Genomic DNA, 25,348 nt, shown 5'->3' with positions numbered 1-25,348 from the left:
CTATAGCAAACGGATACTTCGGAGGTCAAGGCTCTCGTCGCCATTACGCGCCCAGTGCAGCCGTAGACGCCCATGATGGTCCGAGTCCGGACTGGTTCAGTCACTAAACTTCGGTGTATCCTCAACTTGAGCTCGAGCCCCAAAGAACTACGATGCAAAAGAAGGTGAATATCCTTACCATGCCACGATCTCGAGTTGATGCTGAATCCTGTATGCAAAGCGCATTGGGCGGGCGGAGCAGCCGCCTACCAGCCAAGAGGCAAACCCCGATGAGGTGGTCAAGATTCGCCAACGCCTTGCCTTCCTCTGTCATGATCTGTGTATTTTCGGTGCTAATCCAGAAGCCATGGAACGCTTGAACCTCTCCCTCTATCCTCACTTCCTTGGCCCGCCCTATCTCTCCGAAGAAGAAGCTGCATTCGCTCTCTCTAGCGAGATCCGCACGCTGCGCAATGTAGGGCCCCCACCATCCCTTGATGCAAATGCGCGTGACCAGCATTCTCAATCGCTGGCAGTCTTTCTGGAGGGAGGCATGGCCGCGATCATGGCCGCACGGGAGGCTAAACACAACCACGAGACAATCCGGGAACGAGATTTCGTGCTGTGCACATCGCACGACCTTGCGCCACTGTTACAGGACGCTTGTGCGTTCCCGAAGCAGCATTTCGAGACCCGTGCATTCAAGGACGCGTATAAGCAATGGGAGAAGGGGCTTCGCAAGGCAAATAAGAAGGGGAAGGGAGCGGCTTGACGACTGCACACGCTGCGATTGCTGTTGGCCTTGGTCTGGTATTCCCAGACGAAGCGACATGTCGATATTCGTGCTCCGCGTATCAATGCTTCCCTCTTGACTATGGCTGTGAATACCTGACGAACGAGTGTCCAGGTTCAATTTGGGTTGGCAGATACAACGAATGTGACGATCTTGTGGCTAGCCCTTTGTCGGTATGCGGTGATATTATCACCAGTGCGATAGCGTTCTGAGTCGCTCATGATGATAATGGGGAGGCAAAACTGGGTGGGGCAGGCAAGCAGTATGGGATGCTCACCATATCGCAGCCTCGCTGAAGCCGGGAGAACGATTCTGTTCTAAGTAACATCGGTACCAAACAAAAGCCATTGGTTGGCGACGTCTCACGCGTCTCTGCGTACAGCTGGTGCCTCCCGTCTACAACATATGTCTGCAGAGTAGGTTCTTCCGTTACAAGCGCGAGCTGACGTAGATCCAATAACTGATCGTCCGTGTCAATATCAACAGCATCGTGTCCTCTATTGTGTGATTTTCGTCCATCGTCGCGGCGTCAATCCAATTTGACGGAGCATTGTAGTAGGATTCGACCAGATCGTCAATTTGCCTGAGGCCTTACTCCCAGCTTTCGTTCAAGTGGTTGCGCTGGCTAACTCGCACATCGATATCAATGCTGGTCACCTTAAGTGGTCTTCCTTCAGGACCGCCATCAACTCCCATGAACATACCACTATCGCATCCTATAGGATGCGGACGATGACCATCACGACCGAGGACTCGATAGAGGATCTCGCCTCCAAGGTCACCAAGCACACTGCCGACTTCGTGAAAAACGCCATAAGAAGAGAGGAGCTCGCCGAACACATCAGGACTATGTTCATCCAGCCTGACATGACGATTCTCAATGGCGCCCTCCGCACAAGAGGAATACCAAGGACGAGAGCAGAAGCTTTCAGACGACGGGCTGGGAGTACCGGCTGATCTGCGCGTTCCCCAACAAATATTCTCCAAACTACTTCTACTTCCATGTTACAACGACAGAGTGAGTAGACCCTTGCCTAACTGTCTCTCGTCGCTTAGCTATCGACCCCAACGATTCCACAGGCACACGGCGGAGACGCAGAGGAAAGGCGAAATCAGCAAACACTATCACTGTGCAGACGTCACTACAATGCAGCTGACCGTTCACCAGGACTTTAGCTGTGGGGAGCAGGTTCGATCACGTCCAAGGACATCTTGAGACTGAAGTGTGTGTGAGGTATCGAACAATAAAGGTTGTATGCTGTTGTATGCACCGATTATAGTCGACTTAGGACTGGGGCAAGACAACGGAAATTGACAACGCGTAGGAGAATAGCTTTCGTGGCAGTCTGCTTCATAGAATTGGGAGTGTCGGAACTCCTATGTGCACTAGTACTGCAACGCCTGGCTCAGGCCTGGAGTCGAGCTAAGTACGGAGGCTGGTAGATACTATATAAGCGCTATGGGATCCTGTCACCGGAAACGGCCGGCGGAGTTCCAACCCTGGTCATATACGCGTTCTTGTGCGAACCTTATTTTTCCCCTCCATCCACGAAAGCGGAAGAAGACATCACCCCCTTCCTGTGTCCCTAAAACAAAAGTGAGCCCTCCACGTCGTGTTGCGTTTGTTACATATGACTTACAAGTACATAGGATGTCTGACGCTGGTGATGAAATTAAAGTCGAAGCCCCCGAGGTCGAGGTTGCGGCCGAGGCTCCCAAGGGCAAGCTCTCCGTAGAGGATGCGCTTCAGGTTCGTCCCCTCAACTCTACATGCGATGTACCCATCTGGGTATTCATACTTTCCCCTGTGCCAAACAGCAAGTCCTGAAGAACGCCCTCGTCCACGACGGTCTGGCTCGCGGTCTCCGTGAGGCCGCGAAGGCGCTTGACAAGCGCCAGGCGCACTTGTGCGTCCTCGTCGAGACGTGCACTGAGGCCGAATACATCAAGCTCATCGAGGCCCTCTGCGCGGAGCACAAGATCAACCTGATCAAGGTTGGTGACGCGAAGGTGCTCGGCACGTGGGCTGGTCTCTGCAAGATCGACCGTGAGGGCAACCCGCGCAAGGTCGTCGGCTGCTCGTGCGTCGTGGTCAAGGACTACGGTGTTGAGTCCGAGGGCCTCCACGTCCTCCTCGACTACTTCAAGAACCGTTAAGTGAGTGCCTGGTTCTCTACTTCAATTCTGAGATGACAGAACAGACTCCCTCGACGGAGAGCATCTGTGAGGATAACTGTCTATCCGGAATCATCATACGCATGTCTGAGCTTACTCGTTCAGTGATGTTATTGATAAGCGAATGCTGATGCTGTCCTCTCGCAGATTATGTTCGGTTCCTCTGTAGCTGTAGTTAGTCGTAGTCGTATTGCTTCTTTCCATTGCTATGATGTTGTACGACTTCAGTCTTCGTGGAAGTGTGACGGAGAGATGCCCTCCGAGGATATCTTAGTCTCGAAGAGAAGATATGCACAAGATTCCTCGGAAACCAGACTACAATGGATGTACAAGAGTACGAGCACGTCTCGGACCTCCTGCGAAAGTATATATAATGCTGCAACCAATCACGAGGCCGGTGTGGTTCGAGCGGTAGAACGGGCCGAGGAAGCGCCTGGGGTGATGCGGGGAAAAACACATGCTTGTGGAATGATCGAGTGACGACAACGCTCAGCTCGAACTCACGTCTCTTGTTCCCGTTCCTCTGCTTTACCTCTTGTGTTGCTCGTCGATGGTCACGTCGAGCTAGATGTCCGACCACAACAGCATTCATTGACCCCGCACAACCGTAACATAGAACCACCTCTTGCCGACCATGGTCATCCAACTGCCTAACGCGGCTGTACTCAGCAGCCTTAGCCCAAACGCGCGACGGTCTTCACTTGTCGCCCTGTTCACCTTCCTACTCATCCGTAGCAGGCTCGTAGACATACCTAAGGCAGCGGTTTCTAAGCTCAAGACCGCCGCCTCTCGCCAGGACGTATCCCAGGAGGAGCTTGCACAGGCCCTGCAGCAGGTCTACATCGACGAGCCTGATGGCAGCAAGACTATTCTTGTTCCTCACAAGGGATACATCTCTAAGGTCCGTCTCCTCCTCTCACCCATTACTGCGCCATCCGATCTCTGTGGCAGGTCACGATTTCCCCCACCCCACCATCCGTGATCGCGGAGAACGGCAAACGATTTTCTCTCATCCCCGCATCCCACAAGCCGAATGTCGATAAGACCTTCCTTCGGCAATTGTTCGCTATCCTTAAGATAGCGTTCCCCTCATGGCACTCCAAGGAGGCCTTGCTTCTTGTCATGCACTCTTCTTTTCTCGTCCTGCGTACCGTCCTCAGTATCGCCGTCGCGCGGTTAGACGGGCGCATCGTGCGCGACCTAGTCAGTGCCGATGGGAAGGGTTTCGCGAAGGGGATCGGACTCTGGTTCCTGCTTGCAATCCCGAGTACATACACGAACTCGATGGTAGGCTCTACTGCATTCAGTCCATCGCATGCGCTCAACCTGTCCCAAGATCCGGCACCTCCAAGCGAAGCTGTCATTGCGAATGAGAACGCGACTAACGCGGTACACCCATGACCTCTATCTCTCGTCCGCACCCGATTTGCGGTACTACAGAGTTGCGATAGAAGGCGGTCTTGCGGACGTCGATCAGTACATAACTTCCGACATTGCGTCGTTTTGTAATGCGCTCGCAGGAATTTAGTAAGTATCGTCAAAGCCCATGGTCATCATCCTGTACTGACCGCGAGCGCGTAGTGGAAATGTGCTGAAGCCGTCATTGGACCTCGTGCTCTTCACGTCTCAGCTTGCCCGGTCATTAGGATTCCGCGGCACGGTGATGTTGTTCGTGAACTACTACGTTACTGCGAAGATCTTGCGCTCTGTCACGCCCGCCTTTGGTCGCTTAGCTGCCGTCGAGGCACGACTTGAGGGCGAGTACAGAGCAGGTATGGGCCGAATAGGGCGGGAGAGCGAGGAGATCGCGTAAGTCCCAGCCTACCGCCCGACTCGCCTCGCGCTCACATACTCCTTCAGTTTCTACGGCGGTGGATTGCGAGAGCGGAGTATCCTGGGCAGAGCGTATATGCGTTTGATCAAGCATGTCAACTCAATATACAAGGTATGATTTGCGTTAGGGGGCTTCGTGGCACAGGTTGACGAACGCCGATATAGATCAGGGTAGCATATGAGTGGACAGAGGATTTCCTGATCAAGTACGCCTGGAGTGCCGCAGGCTACTGCCTCATCTCTATCCCCGTCTTCGTCACCCGAGTCCGGAACGTTGGCGTGCAGACACAGGGTCCTCGCCCGCATGAGAAATCTGATAACGAAGTCGCAAATCGGACAGAGAGTGAGACACTGCCTCTTGCGATCAAGCGACTGATCCATTGACATGCGTCTTCTTATAGCATACATCTCCTCCCGCCGCTTGCTTCTCTCCCTGGCCGACGCAGGCGGTCGGCTCATGTACGTCCAAAAGGACCTACTGGAGCTCGCCGGTCTTACCACTCGCCTGTACACTCTCCTCTCCACCCTTCACAACCTTCCCCATCCCCCACTTCCCGACGACCCCTCACAGGCGAATATCGTCCTCCGAAACGTCGACGTCGGCATCCCCACCGCCGCCCCGCAGTTGATTGCCGCCTCCGAGTCTGAGTCGACGGAAGACATCTCGCTCACCGAGAGCAAGGCGCACGCGACGACGGTCCTCGTGAAGGGCCTGTCGTTCGAGCTACAGCCTGGAGAACACCTGATGATCACGGGCAGTAACGGGGTGGGTAAGACCGCCGTAGCGCGCGTGCTCGCGGGCTTGTGGGCCGCACAGGGCGGTGGGGACGTGAAGAGGCCGGTAGGAAAGAAAGGGGTGTTCATCGTGCCGCAAAGGGCGTATATGGTAACAGGGTCGTTGCTTGATCAGTGAGTGGTTTTGTTATATCTCGTGCTACCACGCTATGGCTAATTACTCTGCTAGGGTTATCTATCCGGACTCATATCCCGACTTCGTGGCGTCTGGACGAACGCACGAGGAGCTGATGGAGATTCTGACCGCCGTCAACCTGGCCTATCTTCCGTCCAGAGAAGGCGGCTGGTCGACCCGTAAGGAGTGGAGGGACGTGCTGAGCGGCGGCGAAAAGCAGCGAGTGAGTCTGTCCCGCTTGTCGTGCGGACGCGTCACTTGAACTGAGTTCTTGAATCGTAGATGGGCATGGCCCGGGTGTTCTACCACCGGCCAAAGTTCGCTATTCTCGATGGTGAGTCGGGAGACGCACGACTGCGGCATAGAGAGGCTGATGGATACTTGCTTGCCTTGTAGAGTGCACCAGCGCTGTATCCAGCGACGTCGAAGGCCGCATGTACGAACACGCGAAGTCATTGGGCATCACCCTCATCACCATCTCGCTGCGGTAAGCTCTTCTGCTCGTCCACTCACGCCGGTGGAGCTCACCTGCATCTTGCGTCGTGCAGTCCTACGCTCATGCGTTACCACACGCAGCTGCTCACCGTCGCCGGAGACGGCACGGGCAGGTGGGCGCTCAAGCGGATCGGGACGGCCGAAGAGCGCATGGACCTGGATCGCGAGATCGTCTCCCTCGAGGACAAGCTCGCCGAAGTCGAGAAGTGGGAGAAGCGCGTCAAGGAGCTCGAGCGGTTGCTGAGCGTTCAGGAGATCTAGGTGCTCTTGCCGCCAGGCGGCGGAATGCAGGTGTAAATGTTGATGTTTATGGATTCCCTTCCACACGGAATCGTACTGGGCATCGAATTGTAGAGTTCCGGGAAACAAGGACGGTTCCCCAACGACGCGGGATTGCCTAGGTGATCATGCGCTCGACCGACGCCCAACTCACACCGAGCCCGACTGAAGGTAGGCTTGTCGATGGGCAGGCTAGCGTTGTAGGAGGGGTACCCCGAGCATCCCTCGTAAGACACGCGCGGCGAATGGGATGGGGTCGGAATGAGCCCCCTCATGATCGGCGAAGGATAGAATGGATGAAAATGGCGAACTGAGCCCGCAGCCACCGTCGGTGGGCAGTAGCATCGTGTAACGATGATCTTGTTTGCCTTTCTTGGTCAGAGCAGCAGTCTCGCGTGTTTGGTATGTACCAGCTACTTCGTATACGCTCAGATAGAACGATAGCAACGATATGACGGCCCCTTCGGCCGCCTCTCGACTCCCGTGCCCCATTCGCCCGCGCCCTCGCTTCAAAGCTTCGCGGTAGGCCCGAACGCCGGCGGCTCGGCGCCCTCCGCGAACGCGAGCACGTCCAGCTTGAAAAAGCGCTCACGCGGGAGCCAGGTCATGACGGAGCGCTTGTACGGGAAGTCGACGAGCCGCTGCGCGCACCAAAAGCACACGCGAAGACACGAAAACCACGAAAAAGAGGGCGTGAGCGGCGCGCGCAGAGAGAGGGGGGGGAAGGAGGATGGAGGGGACGCTCACGGTGTGCACGTTCATCCCGACGGCCTCGGAGACTTTGATGACCGCGGCGTTGGCCGCCTTGGGCTCGCCGACGTTGCGGAGGGTGCGAGGGTCGGAGAGGAAGAGGTAGTGTTGGACGCCTGCCAGCCAGGCGGTCGCTGGTGGCCGCACGACGGGGGCAGTCGGGGTTGACGGAGGGGGCAGAGTGGAAGGAGCAGCGGTCAGCATTTGTGATTAGGCATACCGATCGATAGGGACAGAGCTGGCTTACTCCTGTGATACCCGCGGAACTTTTCTTCGCCGACGAGAATGTGGAGGCCGCGGTCGTAGTCCCAAGCACCGCCGGGGACGTACGGCGCCACATGGTTTTCCTAACGGAGAGGAGCGACGTGAGCACGCCGAGCTGCTGCGACAGCGCGAGCACATACACGCGCACCCACGACACAACACACCCGGTGCAGAAGCACAGGAGAAACGCGCCCGGCTCACCTTCACGTAAGGGAACTCGGCGTAGCCCATGAGCTCGCCGTCCCAGCTCATCATGACGGGCACAACGCCCGGGTCGGCGAGCAAGGCCTGCATGTACGCGCGGTGCTTCTCGAGCGGGCCGCGTTCGCCCCAGCCGCGGTTGACGTGGTCGCTGTTGTGCCAGCGGTGGAACGTGGCGAGGTGGCGCGAGACCCCACTTGCGTCCTTACCCACGGTGTCGCCGGCTAGGTCAAAGTACGCAAAGTCGAGCGTCTGGCCGACGGACGGGAAGTGCTTGCGGTAGACGACCTCGCCCGGGCGCGGCTTGGGGGGGCGCAGCGGGTGCGCGGCGATGACGAGGTCGGTGCGGGTGAAGGACGGCGCGTAGGGGAAGGGGGCGGCGGCGAGGAGGGCGGCGTGCCCGCGGAGCCAGCCGCCGCGGGGGTGGAAGATGGGGGAGGTGCCGGCGCCCTGCCAGAAGGTCTCGCGGAGGAGGAAGAGCTCGGGCTCGGCCTGGGCCTGGGCTCGGGCGGGGGCGTCGCCGGGGCGGGTGTGGCGCTTGCGGGCGAGGCCGGAGAAGAGGAGGTAGTGGGCGAGCTCGGGGGCGTTGTGGAGGGCCGGGGAGAGGACGACGGGGATGGTTTCCTGGAGGTGGTAGAGGGTGTGGAGGACGTTCAGGACGCCCCAGAGGTCTGCGGGGGTAATCGTCGCAGGAGAGCCTTGCTGGACATGGGAGGGGGGCAGGATCTCGAGGACGGGGAACTTGGGGATGTGGTCGGCTTTATTCTCGTAGGGGGTGCCTATAGCGGAAATGACGAGAGCGACGGAGCGAGGAAGCGTGCGGTATGCGGCTGCGATGGTGCGGTCTATGAAGATCTTCGTGGGCTGCGACGGGTCCTGAGAGGCTGATATGTCGACCTTTGCGCCGTCTGGTAGGACGACGATGGGCTTGAGGGTGGGATGTCGTTGCAGCCGACGACTCGCATCCGAGTCGGCCATGGTGCGAAGGAGGGAGCAGCAATACACGGGTACTTATCTGATAAGATTTGGTTGGCATTGAGGCGTGAGATAAGATGATCTAAGGGCCGTGGCGCGTGCCTGTTTCTGCGATCGCTTGATCGAACCGCGGGGGAGGCAGGCGCTGAGAGGGGATGCGGTTAGCGACAAGGCGCACAGCTGCGTGCAGTAGCTGGACAGTAAGTACCAGACGATGGGCCTCGAGTACATATCCACATCCCCTCTCTTTGTCTCAACATTCCCCCCACATCTCTCCCTCCCGCCACGTTGTCTTCCCTTCCTCCCCCGCCGGGCTGCCAGCGCCCTCACAATGATGCTGGAAAACTTGTCCTCTCCGGGGGCGTACGCGATCGTCGTTAGTGACGCGGTCGAGATCGTCTTTTTCGGTATGTCTTTCCTAGCGATCCCGTCATCACAATACACTGATTCGGATACTGCATACCCCAGGCATCTACACGATATTCTTCTCGTTCGCGTTGATCATCCTCGTCACCCTCAAGAGACCCCTTCCGGTCGACCGGGGCATGGTCGTCGCGACTTGCATCGTGTATATCTCCTGTATGAGTGTAAGTCCCGCTTCATATGCTGTCGCGCTGTGTTCGGCGCGTCCGAGCGCGATGTGCCCGTAATTCATGTCGTCCCATTAGCACACCAGCATCCTCACCACAGACAGGCATACCACATTCACGGTGAGTGGCCATATCCATTGTTGCCCATTGACCCCAGCTGCTCACGCACTGCGCGATCTTCTCCCCATCACTCTGCGTCGTTCTCATCTCTGTCATTGCTGCAGAGTGGCCTGCCAATCCCGAGCGGTTCCGAAATGAGCGGGTTGCTACGAACTGTCGATATATCCTTCAAGGCATGTGGCTTCCTCTCGCAGCTCATCATGGTGCGTAGCCTCGGGTTTCCACCTTCCAGCTCTACGTCTCACAATGGAGATATGTTTCATTGTCTCTATGACCTCACTGATATATTACGAATCTCGCTCATATGACATGATAGATTCACCGCTGCTGGGCTGTGTGGGATCATAGATTCGTCGTTGTTGCAGTCCCTCTGGCCCTGGCCTTTGCCAGTATTGGTCAGTCATGCCGCACGCTCCCCACATCACCCACTCGAGCTGACACCAGTCGGTTTCTTCGCACGCGTCATCTGAAACACGTACCGTTCGTGACCTCAACCTGCAAACTCTAACAATTGCGGGCGCAGTCTGTGGTGTGCTCGGGCCACTGCGCATTCCGACGACAGAGTTCAAGTCGCCCTGGGTCGCTCCGCGGATGCCGCTCTATGACATGATCTTTGCAGTGGCATCTCTCGTGGTCTTCATCCTCGTTACGTCACTCCTCGTCTACCGCCTCCGGAGCGTCCTCGCCCCCCTACGAAACGTCAAGTCGATGGAAACGTTGTTCTGGACGCTCGTCGGGGCCTCCATCGAGGCGGGTGCCCTGCTGGTGTTCGCGCAAGCCTCCATTGTCATCCTCTTCATCCTTGGGAGCCCCGCGATAATCATCGCGGAGAGCATCGCGACTCAGATCTACGTATGTCCTCTCTCTCCCGCGCTGCTCGCTCCGGCCCCGCGCCTTTGCCTTTCGAGGGATAGCACGCCGCACGGCGCGCAGCCATCTCCACTCGTGCGTTAGTCCGCGTCCCTGGAACGTCGCGCTGACCTGCAGATTGCGTGTGGGCCTTGCAGGGAATCGCCCCGACGATGATGGTCATCCGCGTCGGCCTGAGCACGGTCCCTCGAGGCGCGCGCTGGGACTCGTCCACGCCGATGTTCAGCTCGCTCATGATGTCGACGATATACGGCTCGGAGGAGTCGGGCGAGCCGAACGGCGCGCCGTGTCTACCGCCCCTCGAGATGCGCCAGCGCCTGCCTTCGCACCAGCCCCCTGCATAGACTGCGCTGGCACTAACGGCTTCCGGTCTCCCCCCTTCTCCGGCGTCGCGTCGCAGCATACCTCTGCCAGGACCTTGCCGCGTGTTGGGAACGCCTGAGGGACCCCTGTCCGGTAGAGGGGAAGAACGCGGTCCCCCTATGGAACCCCCGTCTTCGGCACCATTGGTCGCCTTGTCTTCGCTTCTCGATCCCGACGACCCCGACCTCCGACCCGGAGACTCGGATCTAGATGGATTACCCCCACGAAACACTGGCCTCAGGGACATCGCTGCTGCTGCGTCTGCCGGGAAGCCATATACCCACCCGCGCGGCGCGGGATCGCTACGAGAAGCGGGTTTGATCTAGGACGTACTTCACGCGAACAGCGCGCGCGCAAGAGATCTTGTCTGTGGGTGCGGATGCCGGCATGCGCTGTTCTGCGGCGCGTTCGAGCGCCGCGGGATCCGGCATTGATCTGCGGCTGACAGCGGCTGCGCGGGCGTTCTGCGGATAGATGAAGTGCGTCGTGCAAACAACCTCTCGCTCTCGCAGAATTGGGGGTGACGCTGCAGCCGAGGCGAGGGCCGAGGCACGAGGATGATGACATCGATGCGGATGACGACTCGCTATGACATTGGAGGCTGGAAGGAAGAAAGGAAGACGGAGTGCTTGCTTTCTCCCGGGACACTCATGCATATCGCACAGACTAGCCCACTTCCTTCTGTTGTTGTCGCAGTCGCTACCGACTTCGCGTGTGTCTCTAGCCGCTACCGGTACCTCCGCAACCTCATTGTACTATCAATCCTGTCTGCCACGCAAGTGTTGGTGGCTGCCGCTATCTCCGCAGAGTGGCCTATAGTCGTTGCGGGTTTGGAAGAACGGATGAATGCGGTTTATGGCCGCCGGTTCGATCTGTCTAACGTGCGCAGTGGGCGTCTTGCGTGTCTTGATCAAGTAGTGTGGAACGTTCCTGTCGATATCTGCTGCCAGTGCCTACTACATAAAGTAGACGACGGTGCCTATGGTGCCTTTTCTTTATCACGATCCGTGGTTACCGTTCGTGTATGCGTGAACACTCACGAAGATTGGTTCCGACCGTCGTCTTTCTCGAGACATAACTAATTTGACATCGCAGCATTGACCTCGACGTCGACCGTGACCGTGGATGAATTTGAGCTCGAGCGGTGGCTTGTCCGAAGAAGCGCCCGCCACTTTCGAAATGCAGACTCCATTGAACGTGCTCAACTGTACATGCTTGTATGATCTATCCACTACGCTAAGCTTCGGCGATTGACTTACATATCGCGCTCGCTCGCCGAGTAAATTCCCCCCACCAACACTCAGCAGAGCGGGATGTCAGTATAACCACAGACGTCGCACGGCCGCGAATATCGTCGCAATCGATTCTCAGGATAAACTCGACAGAATGCTGCTCCCGCTCCGAGCACACCATCCTGCTCGGTCGCTGTGCCGTCCGCTTACTAACAAGGCTCGGGACCGACCCAGCGGCCTCCTCTTAAGGTCTCGCGTTCCGTTACGGCTCCCCGTTACTAGTGCCGTCCCTGCTGGTGCACAGAGTAGTATCTACGCCAGACGCTTCGCTACAACCCCGACTGCCAGGATGTCGCTGCCCTCCAAGATCTCTGCGATCGGTATCAACAAGACGGGCGACTTCGACGTCATCGAGAAGCTCGAGCTGCCTTTTCCGCAGAACGCCCCCGGGAACGTCCTCATCAAGGTGGGTCCTCCTGCTGCTCGACTGACGTCCGCCAGGCAGGCGAGATCTATATTTCCTTACGTCTTTGATTCTGTCGATCTGCGCATCTTCGAGCCGGCTTACGTCCCCGACCTACCTGTACATGGATTGATGGATCAAGCTGACCGTACTCCCCGCGTGCGTTGTACGAATAGGTCCAGTACGGAGGTGTCAACTTCATAGACACCTACTTCCGGTAAGAGCACCATCTTCGCATCACACATCGGATACGGGCAGTCTGACTATGATACGTTGCGTTTTTGCAGGAAGGGCCTCTACCCGATCTCCCAGTTCCCCCAAGCATTGGGACGGGAGGCCGCCGGCGAGGTCATCGCCCTCCCCACAGATGAAAGCGTACTCAGCAACGAGGAGTACAAGCTGCGTGGCTTGAAGGTCGGCGCCAGGGTCGCTGCCGTAGGTTCCCCTTCTCGCCTTTCCTCGACGCGATCGTGTACTGAGGCTCATCGCGCCATCTTCAGAACACGCTCGGCGCGTTCTCAGAGTACGTCAGCGTCCCCTGGAACAAGGTGTACGCGCTCCCAGAACACCTCTCGACACGCGTCGCCGCGGCCTCGCTCCTCCAGGGTAGGTGTCCCGCTCTCCTCGATACGCTCTTTCCCCGCATCTGACCATGGTCTGCGCCCAGGCGCGACCGCGCTCACGTTCGTGACGGAGGCGTACAACGTCCAGAAGGGCGACGTCGTCCTCGTGCACACCGTCGCCGGCGGCCTCGGCCTCATCTTCGCCCAGCTGATCAAGGCGCGCGGCGCGACCGTCATCGGCACGACGAGCACCCCCGAGAAGGCGGCGCTCGCGAAGGCCCACGGCGCGGACCACGTCATCCTCTACACCAAGGAGGACCTCGTCCAGCGCGTGCTCGAGCTGACGAACGGCGAGGGCGTGCACGCCATCTTCGATGGTGTCGGGAAAGACACGTACGTGCCCTCGTCATTCTCGTCGACACTTGTCCGCTGACGCGTGCTCTGCGTCGCGCAGCTTCGAGGCGGACCTGAAGGTCATCCGGAGGAAGGGCACGCTCGTCTCCGTCGGAAACGCCTCTGGGGCGGTGCCGCCCTTCCCGCCGCTCAGACTCGTCGAGAAGAACGTGAAACTGCTCCGCCCAACGTACGTTCCACACGACCATCGTCGGCCCTGCTTCCACTGAACGCTGAGCGCTCATTGTTGTATCTGACAGCCTGGATAACTACATCTACACCCCCGAGGAAGGCCGCACGTACGTCACCGAGCTCTTCAAGCTGATCGAGAACGGCACTGTCAAGATCAACATCCACGGTGACTACCCCTTCACCGCCGAAGGCGTGCAGCAGTCGCAGAAAGACCTCACTGGGGGCAAGACGACTGGCAAGTTGCTTATCAAGATCTCGGACGCGTAGGTTGCTGGCCTGGTTTGCGCACGAAGAACTCAACAATGTAATATATCTCATGTCCAAAGATCAAATTCTCAGCACAAACTATGACGGCATAGTCCTGTTCATCGGAGATAGCGGAAGGTATGGACAATCCATGTTTCTCTTATTCACGACATGCCTACGTGACATCTGCGGGTTCTAGTCTAATGAGATAACTTATGCATGCTAGTAGTACGCTGATTGCATTGCTACGTGCTGATGATCCCTCTCCATGCGATACATTATCCATTCATGAATGCTTGTTTACAATCTGATACCTTAATTGTATGCATATGGTATATCCTTGGTGGGCTATGCCACGTCTTCCCAGTCGTCGGGCACGTCCTGCGGGCTAAGAGGTGTTGCGACGGGTGCAAGCGCGGGTGCAGTGATTGGGGCGGTACGGATAGGTCCAGGGGACGGAGCGGGCCTCACTGGAGTCTTCGTGCGTGGCGGAGTGCCCCATGAGCTTGGCGCAGGACTGGCGGACTGAGGAGGACGGGCAACGACGGACGTCCATCCTCTGCCAGACGAGGTCCCTGGCGCGGGCTGCGAGACGGGAGCCAGAGACGCTCTAGAGAAACTGGGGCGGGACAGCGACTGCAGGCCACCAGCCGAGCGGAGGTCCGCGAGCTTGCCCAGGCCAGACGCGCCGCCGACCGACGCCGACAAAAGCGGAGCGGGTACACGCGAGTCGACGCGCCGGATGAGCTGCACGCTCCGGTGCGGCTCCTGGTCGACCATCTGGGTGTCCATGCGGTACACGGCCGCGAGGTCGTGCACGAACTTGCGCTTCTGCTCGGGCATGTGCGGCAGCACCTGGCTCTTCTTGTCCGTCGCGAGGAAGTCCGCGAAGCTCTTCTCGACGAGCGCGCAGAACTTGACGTTTGCGCGCGCGAAGCTCGCGAGCTCGTCCGAGTACGTGACTTGGTTGGCACGGCTGTCGCGGTCCGGGTTGATACCGAGCGCTTCTGCCAGAAGCGCATTGCGCTTCGCGATGGCGCATTCGTTCGAGCACTTGAGCTGCTGGGTACTCTCGCGGCCGCCGGGGTTTGATAGGGAGCGGCCGCAGGGGATGGGTTGGCGGATGCGGCCGCAAGGACAGGTGATGGTGACGATTGCGCGGCACGGCTCAGACTCGTCGCAGGAGGCAGGAGCATGGCAAGAAAGCTGGCACGCGTGGAGGGCGGGTAAGCTGCAGACCAAGTCGGTATCAGTGACGCGTTACAGGTAGATGCCACCAGACGTGGATGACTCACCAGAGTTTTCGAGGCTTGCCGCAAGTAGCATGGCAGTCGCCGCACGCGTCCGCATGGCAAGAACGCTCGCAGTGGTGGAAACCGCAAGGGAGCAGCTTCCCGCACGTGGCGCCGCAAGACACCTTCTCCTGCGCCTGCGAGCATTTGACGTGGTCGACCATTTTCTTCCCGCAGGCACACTGCTTAGTGGTGAGATGCACGCAGGGCGGACACGGTGTCGGATCTTCGTGGCAGAGGTGCGGCATCTTCGGATGTCCGCACAACGGCGGAGGGCGAGGACAGGGATACATACATGCCATCCTCGTGCCGCAGGGGATCGGGGGCTCGAGAACAGTGCGACCGCAGTAGCAAACCATCTGATCGAGGAAGTAAGTAGGTGTCAAGAGGAAACGCACAAGAACAAGACCGAACACAGCGACGTACCTCGTCGAACGAACTGCGCAGACAGGGCGGGCACGCCCCCTTGTGGTCGCGTTCCGCGCAATGATGGTTCCCGCAGCTCAGCGGCTTCCCGCACACCAGGTCGCACTGGTGCCAGCCCTCGGGGTCAACCAGCGCGTCCGCGGGTTTCTTCTTGCCCTTGCCCTTCGCCAGACTCGCTAGCACCGCGGCTAGCGGACAGCAAATTCGGTTGCACTGATGGCGGCCGCACTCCCGCAGGATGTGGCAGGGGCGCTCGCAGAGGATCTCCGAATCGGGCCCGCTCTCGCCGCGGGCGCGCGCACGGGCCATGGCTTGGTCTTCGGAGCAGAGCACCTCGCGCGTCGTCGAGCCGCATCGACAGGGGCGGACGATCCGAATGGAGCATGGAGGGCAGTGGCCGGTGTGGCATTTCGCGGAACAGACGTGCTCGCACCCTTCGAGGGGCTTCATGCAAGTCGACGCGCAGGTGGGGACGGGATCGGTACATGCCGTGCGTGTGAGCAGAGCGCCTGGAGGGAAGAAGGGGGCGGACTCGGGAGCCAGAGCGTGCTTGCCGCAGGGACAATGCGTGACGATCTTGGGCGAGCGGGGACAAGGTGCTGGGGTCGGGGAAGGCACATGGCATGACTTCTTGCAGTGGTGGATGCCACAGTCGAAAGGTCTGCGTCGTATGGGTCAAATACATTCTTTCCTGGGGACAAGACGCCAAAGTAGACTTACCTGTCGCATGTCTCTTCACAGGCAAAGCGCCCGACCCACTTTTCCTCTTGCCCATCTAGGACAACCGCACACTCCTTGTCCTCGCCCTCTCCACAACCCAAATCTTTCTCGACCTTCCCGCAGTAGCATCGCGCCGTCTCTCGAACGAGGCACGGGCTGCACTTGCCTGGGTGGCAAATCTCTTGACAGACGTGGTTCCCGCAGCTGAGCTTCCGCTCACAGAACTGGTGACATGATAGCTCTGTGGTCGCTCTCCCGTGGCTGAGATTCGAGCACCTGAACGAGATCGTCTCCTTGCCGCAGTAGCACGCGTGCGACGTCGTGACCTGACAAGGAGGGCAGGGACCAGGGTGGCAGTTGAGCGAGCAGGGGTGGCCGCATACGCGTGTACGGGTGCACGGGTTCGCGCACGAGTGAGGGGTCGCGAGACGCGGAGGCTTCGGATCGGGAGTAGAGCCGCAAAAGCACCTATGATCGCAGAAGGAGGTCAGTGGACGAGGCGCATATAGTGACACGATGTGGCAGCTTGCGGCTCACCAATAGCTGCTCGGGATGGCGCTCCGTTTCGACTGGCAGCCAGGGCACCGCCAGTCTCCCTGCCGTTCCTCGCCTCGCGCTCGCCACGCCTCTTCGACATCCTTGACGCTCTTAACGGCCCAGGGCTTGATGCACTTGAGGTGGAACGTCATCCAGCAGCACTGTGCCGATGTGTCCGCCGGCTGAGGTTTACCAGGCGAGGCACCCTCGTCGTCCGTTGCGGCCAAAGTAGGATGGGAGGGAGAACACGACCAAGTGGGCTGCATGGGGGTGATCGGTGCGAAGCAAATGAGACAGTCGGGGTAGGGCGGGGTGCTGAGCTCCTCAGTGAGTCGCGAGGTGAGGTCGTCGGCCTTGAGCTTGGGTGCGGTACTGCGGTACTTCTCAGTAGGAGGGGCATCTTGCGTGACCGACTCGTTGCGTCCATCGGTGAGCTCACCGCCAAACTTGCGTCGACGCTGGCGCAAATTCCTGGAAGCTGGAGTCCCTTCAAGTAACGTATCCTTCTCCTTGGTGCGTTTGGGAGTGCTCGTTCCGCTTAAGGGCGCCGCGCCCGGATGTCCCTCTCCCGGTCTCCCACCACGACCCTTGGGCCTCGGTTGGCGGTTAGAGCCTTCGCCTTTCGGTGTGTCATTGCCTACATCCGCATCTCCTTGTGCCTTCTTTTCTTGATGCTTTCCGCCTGATGGGCCATCCCGACGAGGTCGTGACTGCTCACCTGGATGCGCGTCTTGAATTTTGGGGGCGCGAGGCCTACGCGGCCTGCTAGCGCCTTCTCCTCTGCTATTGCTGCTGATGGGACCTTCGGGGCCGTCTCCGGTCGCAGGACGAGGTCCAAGGTCTTCAGCCCGCTTTCCGTCCTGGGGAAGCCGCCTAGGTCTGTGGCGCCGGGCGCCGGGGTCGGCGCTACCTGTAGCAGGGGCGGTTGTGGATGGGGCAGCAGCAGTATCCGGCATGCAACGGGTAGTGGAAGTAGCAAGCGGGGTCAGATGGCAGTAGCAAGCAGAGGTGGGGGCAGGTCGTTGCTGGAGCACACGAGGGCGCAGATCTCAAGTAGAGAGAGCAGGCCGGGGATGAGTCAGCGCTGGTCAACGTCGGAGGCAGTTTTTACCGCGCCTTGCAGCACTGCAGGCCGGAGGATAGTGTGTAACGAAGAGAGGAGTCAAGGATGCTCGACTCGGTGCCGGCGTGAAGCTCGCTTAACTCAGGTTCTGAGAGGTGTAGGCGAGAGGGCGTTTGCGAAGATATCGACATGTCGCAGACGACGCAGATGAGGTGGGAAAGGGAAGCGCCGGCAATGTCCGCTCGGACCGGCGCCGATGTTTTCGCGGTGCAGCCTGCAGACAACCACATCCATTCATGCCGGCAAGGTCCGCGTGTGAGCCTCTGCTCTGTACTCCTGAATGCGCTGTTTTGCATAACTTATTCACCGACGGCAATTATCAAGCGTGGAGTGTCATGCATCCGTCTGAGCGTCCGATGGGGATGACATAGACGAGGAGGCTGGATCCAACCGTATTTATGGTTTGTGCAACCTCATTGGCGTGCTGAGTGCTCGATTCCCTGCGCATCGAAGTGACGTTGACATGTGTGTCGTAGGTATCATCGTCTTGCAAAGCACGGCGGTTAGTTAGCAAGCTGGTGGCGCACTCTCTCCCGTGTCCCCACCGGCCGCGGTCTCACTTCGCTCATGCTGTCAGCCGCCGTCCCAAATGGTCGGTATGGATATATACACTTCCCATCTTGATTGCGGGGCCCTCACCTCTACCTGCCATGGACCTCTTTCGCGAATCTGTGGCTGGCCAGCTCATCTACTACGCCAGTCGTAAGAAGACGCTGTACTATCCGGAAGAAGACCCCACCTGGTCCGTCCCATCCCGCTACTTCTCCCGCACCGCCAGCGAGAAGCCGCCGCCCGCCCCGCGGTCACCTCCCCCTGTTCGGCATCAAGCATCAGCAATCAGCGCGCTGAGTGGACAAAGCGCCAACGACCGATATTATACTCCTCGAGAAGAATTCGACGGCCAGTTCTATCCAGGCAGAGAAGATAGCCGGTCCCTCCAGGCTCTTCAAGATGACCGCCATTCTCATGGCATCAGCCCCTCCAGTAGCGCGACTGCTATTCAAGACGACAACGTGCGTGGCGGGAAAGAGCTGACAAAGGGCGGGAAAGTACGTGCCGGCCTCACGGAGGTTGATCAAATGTATGAGGAGGAGGTACGATCCAGCGACGGCGCCCCAAATCGTGCGGACGACCCAAATCTCGTCGATTGGTATGGCCCTGATGACCCTGACAACCCTCGAAACTGGTCTACATTCAAGAAGTGTTTTGTCACATTTGACTTGTGCTTTTTGACGTTCAGGTACCTCTGCCCTCTCCCCCTTCATATGAAAGGTTGTTGACATTGTACATAGTATCTACATGGGTAGCTCTATCGTCACACCCAGCATACCCGCTTTGGCAGAATATTTCCATGTGTCCACTGTTGTCGCCACGCTGGCCCTTACTGTCTTCGTCGTAGGATACGGTGTAGGACCCATGTGAGTGTTACACAATCAGTGTGTGAAGCCCTCATCTGTTGACTTTGCCGTCCGTTGCAGGTTCCTCGCGCCCCTCTCTGAGATACCGGCCATCGGTCGCAATTTCCCATATATTATCACGCTTCTGATCTTCGTGGGCCTGCAACCCGCCGTCGCTACCGCAAAGAACCCCGCCACTTACTTCGTCCTCCGGTTCCTCTCTGGATTCTTCGGCTCCCCTGGATTGGCTACAGGAGGTGCGTCCATCGGAGACATGTTTGAGCCCAAAAAGCGTGCGTACGGCATCGGCATCTGGGGTATTGCTGCAGTCTGCGGGCCCACTCTCGGTCCGCTCATTGGAGGGTAAGTGATTGTCACAATCCACGCCGGATATTCGCTAAGCACCCTCTACAATCCAGTTTCGCGTACGACGCCCTCGGATGGCGCTGGACGATTTGGCCACTCTTATTCCTCTCCTCGGCGTCCCTCGTCTTCCTCACCTTCCTCATGCCCGAGACGTCCTCGTCCAACATCCTCCTCCGCCGCGCGAGGCGCCTGCGCAAGCGCACCGGCAACCCGAACCTCTACACCACGGGCGAGATCATGCAGCGCAACATGAGCGGGCGCGAAATCCTGGTGATGACCTTCGTCCGCCCGTTCGCGCTCAACTTCGAGCCGATCGTCGGCCTCCTGAACCTCTACATCGGCTTCGTCTACAGCCTGCTCTACACGTTCCTCACCGCGTTCCCGCTCGTCTTCGACGACATCTACGGGTTCAACTCGGGCCAGGAGGGGCTCGCGTTCTTCGGCCTCTTCGTCGGCGCGCTGCTCACCTACGCCGGCTTCTGCGTGTACGCGCGCTACAGCCTCGAGCCGCTCTTCGTGCGCAAGGGCGGCATGATCGACCCCGAGGACCGGCTCATCCCCGCCATGTACGGCTGCTGGGCGATCCCGGTCTGCCTCTTCGGGTTCGGGTGGACGAGCACGCACGCGGTGCCCTGGATCGTGCCCATCATCTTCTCCAGCTTCTTCTCCATCGGGACGTTCCTGCTCTTCCAGTCCATCCTGTGAGTGTGGCGTGTGCCAGGCTGAACGCTCCCCGGCTCATGCTCTCCCGCTCTGTTTGCAGGAACTACGAGGGGGACGCGTACCCCGACTATGCGGCGTCAGTGCTTGCGGGGAACGACCTGGCGAGGAGCATCATGGCGGCCGCCTTCCCGCTCTTCGCCGTGCAGATGTTCCAGAACCTTGAGAAGAACGGACCAAAGGCTGTAAGCAAACGGTGTACAAGTAAGCGCTTGTCGCGGCTGACCAGCCGTGATCTTGTGTGTAGTTCCCCGTCGCATGGGGCTGCGTCCTCCTCGGCTGCGTGAGTAGAATCAATGTACTAGTGTTCCTTGAAACAGCTCTCTGATCACATCTCGATTAGATTGGCGTCGTCCTATGTCCGCTCCCGTTCATCTTCTATCGGTACGGGGCCAGGATCAGGAAATATAGCAAATATGGTGAGCGGTCCCATTCGAACCCAGCCTGCGTCAGCACTGATAGCGGTCTGTTCCAGCGACGAACGAGCCTCGCATGGAAGGAGAAATGGGCCCGGGCGGCGCATAGACGATCGCATCGCATTGAGACACGGGTCAGTTGGATTTTGTTTGCTACGGTATTATTACGGACGCTCCGTCATGCGCCCGATATTCGCGCGTCGTTCATGATGCTTGTTGTACGGTATTTTCAATTAGTCGTCGGAGAAGCCGACCCAATACGACTGTCCATGCGCCGAGTATTCCCGGCAATATTGAAAACCCGCACAGCTAATAAGTAGTAAGTTGTCTTTATTGAGAAGAGCATTTTAAGAGAGTCCAAGGCGGTTTCGCTTATCGCCGAATTGTATGTATCGATACAATACGGAGTGCTCGTCTCATGGTCGCGGTTCAAGGCAAGGCGATAGAATTGTCCAAAACACCTATTCGACTACAAGGAGACATTAACGAACTCTGTATCTGTCTACTTCGGTACTGAAACATCTCCCCACGCACCCACCTGATATGTCATGAAGGAAGACAAACCATGACCTCACCTGCAAATAATACACGGACGTCAGTCAGCAAAGGCTTAGTTGAAGACTCACTTCGAAGGTTGTACAGCCACATTCCCAGAGCCCGGCGTACACTTTACGATGACAATCCGTCAGCTTCCCGCCCGCATACTGCGACGTCAGGTGAGCACTCAAGTACTCACCAGTCAGAGGCTCAGCCTTGCAATGCGACGCGTCCACTCCGCACAGTCCGAGTCGCCCGTCCCTGACAGACGACTTGATCGAAAAGGCGTTGGCTCGCCTGTATTCTCCAGCCGTTGACGGCAGGGATGAGGACGAGCCCGAGTGGAACGCGGCGCGAACGTCGACTGCCACTAGGTGGGCTGACCATCGACGGGCGGCTGACACTTCGGTGCGCATAGCGTGCTGTGACGGTCACTACATGAGTACGGTCCGGATAGGGGAGGGGATAGGGAGAGCGTAAGTGGTCGTGAATCAGCCAATATGAGGAACATATCCCAGCCAGGAGCATTATTGTCCGGGAGGACTGGAGCAGCAGTCTGCGTGCCACAATCATTAGTGGCTGACTGTGCACGACATAAGGAAGGACGTACCAAGGACTGCTGCACACCCCTGACGTTGACTGGAAGCTGAAGTTCAGTATGGGGGACATAGTGAAAGCGGGATGCGACGTACAGCGTCGTGAGGTATGCCCACGACGGAAGAAGCGGCGAGAACAGACCCGACTTCACATCTCTCGCAGCAAGCGTACGGCCAGCGACCCAACATCACAGTGAACTGATGCGAGTCGCCGGTGCACCTAGAGCATAGAGAGAGGGAAGTGAAGATGGGAATTCTGAGGAGAGAAAGGTGGGGCGAGGAGGAGGGCTCTTATAGACTCAGAGGACAGAGGCTGGCGATGATCAGTGGCGAACATCGGCACGTCCATACTCGGCTCGGCTTTAAGGGACTCGGTGGCCAGCCGAGTCAGGCTACAGATCACCCATCCTTGTGTGCGCCGTGGCTTCTTATCTTGGGTCAAAATGATCGACTCTGGTCAGTGGCTGCGTCCGCATTTCGCTGAGTCGTCCACTTCACCACGACTGCTGACGTCTATGTGTTCTACACCGCTCCTAGAATCGTCAGCCCTGTTCGGCTCCGGATCGTCTTGGCGTCGCCTCTCCTCGTGTGCGCCGGTGGGGAGGGACGCCAGGAGATATGGGGTGCGCTAGTGAACGACGAGGTCGACCGCATGAGCGGCATTTGCGTGAGTATTCCACTTAGACTGCAGCTGCTACCTGATGGCTATATACGCCGTGAAGCGATTCAGTGTACATGGCGGTCTAGGCGGCAGATGGAAGGGTACGCTCAGCATGCTGGCGGGCAGCACGGAGCCTACGAACGGTGTGAAGGTGACTGGAGACATTCGCAACTGAATACGCGTCCTGCCAGCGGTCTCCTTCGCTTCAGAGATACGTGAGTGCTCCAGGTGTGGACGCCGCGAGGAACTCGGGCACAGCCGTGATGCAGAGGGCATCGGGACTTGCCATGGTGCCCGCGTTGTGATCGGTCGCCATGAGCAGTTGGAGGCGACGGTAAACCCTGCTCGCTCACCCGAACATCGTCCGTGTTGAGCAAACACATACGAGCTGGGAGGGGAAGCTCCATGCGTCGGGCTTCTGTCCAGGCGGCAGGTTGTTGAGTGTGGAGGAACGTTGTACTAGCGATGAGGTAGAGCAGAGGGGGTGCATATACTTGGTAGCGTGCTGATTGAATGGTGTCAGGCCTGACAATAGGAGAACGGCGGTATAGACAATCCATCATGAGGTCGAACCGTAGCATCGGGCCATTGTGCTTTATAAAGACCTGACACAGACTGGAGCAGGTGAAACGGAGGAGGGGAGCAGCCGCGCGATAAAGGTATGATGTATTGGACATACAAATGCACATGCGACAATGCACAGTGTTGAGCAGACGACGTACCTTGTGCCTTCCTGCGACCATTCCCGGTTCGAGTTCGAGTGCATAGATTCCACTGTACCCCTGTGGTTCTTGCCACCAGAAATAGACATTGAGGTAGAGCGTTACGGTAGGACGACCGTGTAACTGAAGGTGGGATGGACCATGGCAGAAAGGGTAAGGTGACAGGAGCAGTGCTGAGCTCAGGGGAAAGGTGCTGAGAGAGACCAGTCGGCCAATATTTGCGGAGAGAGCAAGGTCGAGCAAGACAGACACGAAGGGGACGCGTTGACTCGTAGGCAGCACTGCAGACGCCCGCCCGTCTTGCGCGCCATCACGCGCACGGGCTCGCGACGCACTAACGCAAGTATGCAGTGTCCGAGAAAGCAAAGAGCATGTCCGAAAGGCGCGGTTGAAGATGTTGCCAACGATTGTTGAGATCATCCATACAACTCGGGAGTACCACTGTCGCGTACGGCTGTTGCTCTCTGGGCCCGTAGGGAACCGAGGGATCTCTACGTCTGCAGAGACACTCAGAGCCACTTTGCAGTCAAATACTGGCATTAACATTCTACACGGCAACAGGTCCAACACAAACAAGGAGCTGGGCGACATCGACTTCACCCAGACCAGAAACGATACAAAGTCGGGAGCATGTATGTCCCACAACCAAAGGAGAAATCAGAAATGTCTAAATCCAACGAACCATGTGGTGCTCAGCCGTTCGGATCGCTGTCACGGGACACCACAGACCGCGGGCGGTGCAGTTGACTCCGAAATCACCTTAGGAGTCGTAGGTGGTGACGGTCTGCGTGAAGGTGACATTCAGGGCGTTCTATAAGAGTAGTTAGTAGACGTCGCAGCAGGTATCACGTAGAACAAAGAACACTGACCACCTGAGCCAGGGCGGGACCCTGCTCAGTGGGGATGAGGTCGATCAAAGCGAAAGCGAAGGTCTGAAGGGAACGCAGAGCTTGTCAGCTTGACTCCACTGACTGGATGAATGAATAGCTCTACGCACGTCTACGACAGACTCGAGGGCCCTCAAAGCCTCCGCAATGGGAGCTGTCAACGCGAATTGAGCAGCGAGAGACTATGGGATCATTGTCACGGTCAGTGGTAGGAGATACTTCCAGTGATTCTATACGTACATGCTTGCCGATGATGAGCTCGAGAAGCTGCCTAAACATCAAGCAGTGTCTGTGTCAGAACGAGAACTGCTGGGATATAACCGTGTCTCCTACTGGTGGACCTCGACGAACGTCGTCAAGACGTCGACGACCTCGATGGCTACGTCGTCCGGGTAAGGGGGAGTGGAGGGCTGCGAGGTCATGATTGAGCCCGATGTAAATGCGTCAAGGTGCATAAGACTACCGACCGAGAACTCTGCGTTGAAGCTGTTGACAGCGGTGGTGATGTTTTCGAGGCCGGCTGGAATTTCCTGGAACCAATTGTTAGAAAGTGGTGGAGCCCCAGAATGCGTAATACTGACAGGGCCGTCGGTGGCGAAGTTCACGATGCTCAGGTCGTTGACGGTATCCGCCAGGTTTGAGGACACGCTGGTGAACGACTGGATCGCGGAGATGACGGCGTCAGAGCTTTGTGCCATGGCACCAGCCGCGCCCAAGAGGACGACGGGGAGGACGTTGACGAGGGTGCTGAAGAACTTCATTGCGAGATAAAGCTGAGTGCTGTCGAGAGGAACAGAGAGGCTGTGCGAAGCTGCTGTGTGCGTCGAGAGATGTGAGGAGCTGAAGAGCAAAGGGCCAAGGCATGTCGATTCTTATACGAACATGGACGAAAGTGGGCGCTCGCCATAGTCGTCCATGATGAATTCCTCGCTGCCGTCCAGCGTTTCGATCCACCTGTGCGTCAACAGTGTCAGCGGTTGAGAAGCAGTGAGGTAATTGGCGGCGCACCTCCTCGGGGATGTTCGCCCAGCAAGAGAAACGATGGAATGGCTGATCAGTTCTAGGAACTTGGCCGCTACGTAATAGAGCTTGGACAGCCCGTAAAGCACTCCATAATTACTATTATATTCAGTTAGATTGTCGTGTGTACGAATGTGCATGCCCATTGCCATGCATCTTCACAGTCGCGGGTATGCGGGGAAGCCTACGCTGCCAGGCCAAAGCGAGCGCGACGCCTGGATGACTTCCAATGCCACGCCGGA

At 58.1% G+C, this 25,348-nt stretch overlaps 9 protein-coding genes across 9 annotated transcripts; 6 read left to right on the top strand and 3 right to left on the bottom strand.

Moving 5' to 3' along the window:
* Positions 1 to 152: 152 nt before the first annotated feature.
* Positions 153 to 927, top strand: DICSQDRAFT_179037 (uncharacterized protein; the record flags this gene model as incomplete). Its single annotated transcript, XM_007363441.1, has 2 exons — positions 153 to 164; positions 221 to 927. The coding sequence occupies 2 exons, from the start codon at positions 153 to 155 to the stop codon at positions 749 to 751; spliced, it is 543 nt and encodes a 180-aa protein (XP_007363503.1). The 3' UTR covers positions 752 to 927.
* Positions 928 to 2,423: 1,496 nt separating this feature from the next.
* On the top strand, positions 2,424 to 2,929 carry DICSQDRAFT_54952 (uncharacterized protein; the record flags this gene model as incomplete). Its single annotated transcript, XM_007363440.1, has 2 exons — positions 2,424 to 2,522; positions 2,591 to 2,929. The coding sequence occupies 2 exons, from the start codon at positions 2,424 to 2,426 to the stop codon at positions 2,927 to 2,929; spliced, it is 438 nt and encodes a 145-aa protein (XP_007363502.1).
* Positions 2,930 to 3,581: 652 nt separating this feature from the next.
* DICSQDRAFT_55319 (uncharacterized protein) lies at positions 3,582 to 6,446 on the top strand (the record flags this gene model as incomplete). Its single annotated transcript, XM_007363439.1, has 11 exons — positions 3,582 to 3,848; positions 3,899 to 4,234; positions 4,284 to 4,474; positions 4,529 to 4,756; positions 4,808 to 4,892; positions 4,946 to 5,123; positions 5,182 to 5,689; positions 5,745 to 5,913; positions 5,973 to 6,024; positions 6,087 to 6,177; positions 6,239 to 6,446. The coding sequence occupies 11 exons, from the start codon at positions 3,582 to 3,584 to the stop codon at positions 6,444 to 6,446; spliced, it is 2,313 nt and encodes a 770-aa protein (XP_007363501.1).
* Positions 6,447 to 7,042: 596 nt separating this feature from the next.
* DICSQDRAFT_25439 (uncharacterized protein) lies at positions 7,043 to 8,603 on the bottom strand (the record flags this gene model as incomplete). Its single annotated transcript, XM_007363438.1, has 4 exons — positions 7,043 to 7,105; positions 7,221 to 7,348; positions 7,462 to 7,561; positions 7,680 to 8,603. Coding segments are annotated over 4 exons (1,215 nt in total), but the record flags the coding sequence as incomplete, so codon positions are not given.
* Positions 8,604 to 8,962: 359 nt separating this feature from the next.
* DICSQDRAFT_134383 (uncharacterized protein) lies at positions 8,963 to 11,592 on the top strand. Its single transcript, XM_007363437.1, has 6 exons — positions 8,963 to 9,061; positions 9,123 to 9,241; positions 9,323 to 9,364; positions 9,469 to 9,567; positions 9,681 to 9,759; positions 9,888 to 11,592. The coding sequence occupies exons 1-6, from the start codon at positions 8,986 to 8,988 to the stop codon at positions 10,316 to 10,318; spliced, it is 846 nt and encodes a 281-aa protein (XP_007363499.1). The 5' UTR covers positions 8,963 to 8,985; the 3' UTR covers positions 10,319 to 11,592.
* A 391-nt stretch (positions 11,593 to 11,983) lies between these two features.
* On the top strand, positions 11,984 to 13,707 carry DICSQDRAFT_145261 (NAD(P)-binding protein; the record flags this gene model as incomplete). The annotated part of the gene is made up of 7 exons (XM_007363436.1): positions 11,984 to 12,295; positions 12,469 to 12,509; positions 12,580 to 12,727; positions 12,793 to 12,898; positions 12,960 to 13,248; positions 13,310 to 13,438; positions 13,509 to 13,707. The coding sequence occupies 7 exons, from the start codon at positions 11,984 to 11,986 to the stop codon at positions 13,705 to 13,707; spliced, it is 1,224 nt and encodes a 407-aa protein (XP_007363498.1).
* DICSQDRAFT_101802 (uncharacterized protein) lies at positions 13,627 to 17,700 on the bottom strand. The gene is made up of 5 exons (XM_007363435.1): positions 16,662 to 17,700; positions 16,125 to 16,592; positions 15,405 to 16,065; positions 14,982 to 15,337; positions 13,627 to 14,917 (listed from the first exon to the last, which is right to left on the bottom strand). Exons 1-5 carry the CDS (start codon positions 17,615 to 17,617, stop codon positions 14,035 to 14,037), a joined length of 3,324 nt encoding a protein of 1,107 aa, XP_007363497.1. The 5' UTR covers positions 17,618 to 17,700; the 3' UTR covers positions 13,627 to 14,034.
* A 734-nt stretch (positions 17,701 to 18,434) lies between these two features.
* On the top strand, positions 18,435 to 20,827 carry DICSQDRAFT_179030 (MFS general substrate transporter; the record flags this gene model as incomplete). The annotated part of the gene is made up of 8 exons (XM_007363434.1): positions 18,435 to 19,024; positions 19,077 to 19,202; positions 19,263 to 19,544; positions 19,601 to 20,248; positions 20,311 to 20,452; positions 20,515 to 20,550; positions 20,611 to 20,686; positions 20,743 to 20,827. 8 exons carry the CDS (start codon positions 18,435 to 18,437, stop codon positions 20,790 to 20,792), a joined length of 1,950 nt encoding a protein of 649 aa, XP_007363496.1. The 3' UTR covers positions 20,793 to 20,827.
* A 3,132-nt stretch (positions 20,828 to 23,959) lies between these two features.
* DICSQDRAFT_167828 (uncharacterized protein) lies at positions 23,960 to 25,252 on the bottom strand (the record flags this gene model as incomplete). Its single annotated transcript, XM_007363433.1, has 9 exons — positions 23,960 to 24,010; positions 24,069 to 24,131; positions 24,197 to 24,268; positions 24,327 to 24,357; positions 24,420 to 24,496; positions 24,554 to 24,616; positions 24,668 to 24,887; positions 24,969 to 25,040; positions 25,095 to 25,252. The coding sequence occupies 9 exons, from the start codon at positions 25,250 to 25,252 to the stop codon at positions 23,960 to 23,962; spliced, it is 807 nt and encodes a 268-aa protein (XP_007363495.1).
* Positions 25,253 to 25,348: the final 96 nt, after the last annotated feature.

Source organism: Dichomitus squalens (assembly GCF_000275845.1).
Source record: "Dichomitus squalens LYAD-421 SS1 unplaced genomic scaffold DICSQscaffold_6, whole genome shotgun sequence".
Classification (NCBI taxonomy): Eukaryota; Fungi; Basidiomycota; class Agaricomycetes; order Polyporales; family Polyporaceae; genus Dichomitus; species Dichomitus squalens.
Note: the sequence above shows the minus strand (reverse complement) of the source record. Positions and strands in the feature narration are given on the sequence as shown.